Here is a 2,685-nt window from a genome sequence, read left to right as displayed (position 1 = left end):
ACAAAGGAGAATTGAAATTATCCGCCAAAGGCAGTGAGAGGATAAACACAGCTAGAGGTGGCATGTTGCCTGGGAGTAGGGAGACTAAGGCTGTACAGCATCTCCCTGATTCTGGGCCAAGAACTGAAGCTTGGGTGGTAGCGAGCAATGCTTACAGAGAAAGAGAGAAACTACCTGTTTTCTCCTTGGATATCAAACATAATTTTAATTGGCAAAGACTTTTCCTCCCATCCAAGCTTGAAATACTCATCTCTTCAAGATATTGTTATATTTACCTTAGATGTACTCAGAGCACCAGCTAAGTGCACCAGTCTCCCTTCATTCTGCTGAGATAAACTGTGGATGCTATCAAGAGGGATCACAAGAGAAAGTCCCTCATCAAGAGATTTGGCTGTCCTTAGAGCTCGTCCCTGCAACCAAGAAAGGTAAAATCAAGTTGTGGAGAATCAATGGCACAGTAGTATTTTGTGAAAAAGGTTAGCAGACAAATGATCTGAAGACTTGTCATGGTTTAACCCCCGCAGCAACTAAGCACCGTGCAGCTGCTTACTAAGGCCCCACTCCAAAAGAGATGAGGAAGAGAATCAGAGAAAAAGTTAAGAAAACCTGTGGGCTGAAATAAGAACAGTTTAATAATTGAAATAAAATAAAAATAAAATAATAATAATGACATCATAATAATAATAATAACAACAAATAAAGTTGTAATTATAAGGAAGACAATAAAAGAGAACAGGACCAAGAAAAACAAGCGATACAACTGCTCATCATCTGCTGACTGATGCCCAGCCAGTTCTCAAACAGCAATCGCCCCCTGCCAGCTAACTCCCCCAAGCTTATATATTGAACATGAGGACTAATGGCATGGAATATCTCCTTGGTCAGTTGTAGAAAAGAAGCTGAGAGGACAGGGCCAGTATGAGAAAATGAAGTCCTTGGCTTAATGTAAACACTGCTTGGCAACAACTAAATCAGCAGTGTGATACCATGTTATTCTCAGCACAAATCCAAAACATAGTCTCATACTAGCTGCTATGAAGAAAATTAACTCTAAACAAGCTAAAACCAGCACAAGATCTCAAGGAATGCTCATAAATTCAGCCTCAAGGCATATTTTTGAAACACACACATTTCTCCACTCTCTCTCTCTGTGTCTGACAGTTAGGGCAGTACTTGTTATCCATGCAGCAGGACCAGTAACACTGACTACGATCCTCAAACACACAGATTATTCCTACAAGGGTCTGAAATTATTGCTCTTCACCTCTTGCCTTGTTCATTAATAACAGCAAAAATCATGCCAATTATGGTCCTTTTCCCACAGATGCACATGACAGAAGTTTTCCTTACCTTACCATCATGTTACAGCGTGCTTTTTCCTGCAAAGTCACCAAAATTGGGAGTAGTTCTTTTTCCTCTTGTAGAGGTATAAAAGGAAGTCTGAGGTGAAACTTAACAGAATTCTGGTCTCCCACTCCAAAACTGCCAAAAGCATGGATGTTTGCAATGGTAGGGTATCAGAATTCCCTGATTACTTTAATTATTTTTCAGTCTAAAGCCAAGACATGAAATAACACCAACGATAATTAACACCCCTCAATTTTGCAACATAGAGAATTAACTCCATTAACACAATTATAACACTAAAAATGAGGACCTTCTGTTATCCCAAGAAAAGACAGAAGACTAGAGCATAAACTGGCTCACACAACCTTTTCACAATAATACTACAGCCTGTTTCTGCATCTGGTCACAGGTTTTCTATCTTATCCCTCATCACACACTGCTAACTGCCTCTACCCCACTCAGTTCTAGAGAAACACTATCTGTGGCCTTGTGATTTCCCTTTTTGTTATATCCCAATCATAAGCACCAGGCTCTCCAGACATAATGTCCTCTTCTCATGGATGAAGTAATAAAGCTTTAATATGACCACTTTAGTAAGCCTGTAAATGCAAAACTACTTGAATGCCATGTCAGCTGTGACATTTTAAAGCTGCGTACAAACACTGACAGTATTTCACTTACTTCGTTAGTAAAAAGAAGGTAGAAAGACAGAAGAAATGTCACAAGTCCCAACAACATTCCTCCAGAAGTCTCACTGAGCCTTTCCAGGAACCCTGGTTTGGACTCACTTGTGATTTTAACATGTTCTTTTCTGCTGCTTGTGTCAGAGAACTGTTTGAAATAAACAAAAAATGCAATATTGGTGTGAAATAAGTCTTTTAGTTTTGTTAATACTGCTGCACTACAGAGTAGCACCTCTTGCCTTAGACCAAAACTTACTCACATTTATTAAGTGACTCATCACGCTCTTGATACCAGAAACACAGTCAATTAATAAAACTCAAACTTGATGGAAAAACCAAATGTTATTATAGTGCTTTAACATGTTCCAGGTTCTCTATTTGGTGTCCACACCCTACATTCAAGCCATGATAAATTGAGTAATACTCCTGAATTCCAGATGAACTAAAACATAGCTATAAATAACAAGTTACATTCTAACTCCCCAGTGGAAAGTCCCTACATATTTTAAAATAATTGCATCTAGAACAACAAAAGAAGATAGCCTAAAACAATAACAACGGAGAATAAACAAGAAGTAACTTCAGATCAGCACACGTAGAGGTGAGGCTTCTCTTTTGCTCATCTCCAGATGCCAGGCGGGATGCGACAGCAGCC

At 39.1% G+C, this 2,685-nt stretch overlaps 1 protein-coding gene across 1 annotated transcript in view; it reads right to left on the bottom strand.

The window, feature by feature from the left end:
- Window positions 1-2,685, bottom strand: part of TMEM43 (transmembrane protein 43) — an 11,850-nt gene that overhangs the window by 9,010 nt on the left and 155 nt on the right. Inside the window, exons 2-3 of the mRNA XM_010186854.1 lie at window positions 2,029-2,178; window positions 276-410 (exon numbers count right to left, since the gene is read on the bottom strand). Of these exons, the coding sequence (XP_010185156.1) occupies window positions 276-410; window positions 2,029-2,178 (285 nt within the window). The remainder of the gene's footprint in view (window positions 1-275; window positions 411-2,028; window positions 2,179-2,685) is intronic.

The sequence above is a fragment of the Mesitornis unicolor genome, unplaced genomic scaffold (genome assembly GCF_000695765.1).
Source record: "Mesitornis unicolor isolate BGI_N332 unplaced genomic scaffold, ASM69576v1 scaffold14406, whole genome shotgun sequence".
Taxonomy (NCBI): Eukaryota; Metazoa; Chordata; class Aves; order Mesitornithiformes; family Mesitornithidae; genus Mesitornis; species Mesitornis unicolor.
Note: the sequence above shows the minus strand (reverse complement) of the source record. Positions and strands in the feature narration are given on the sequence as shown.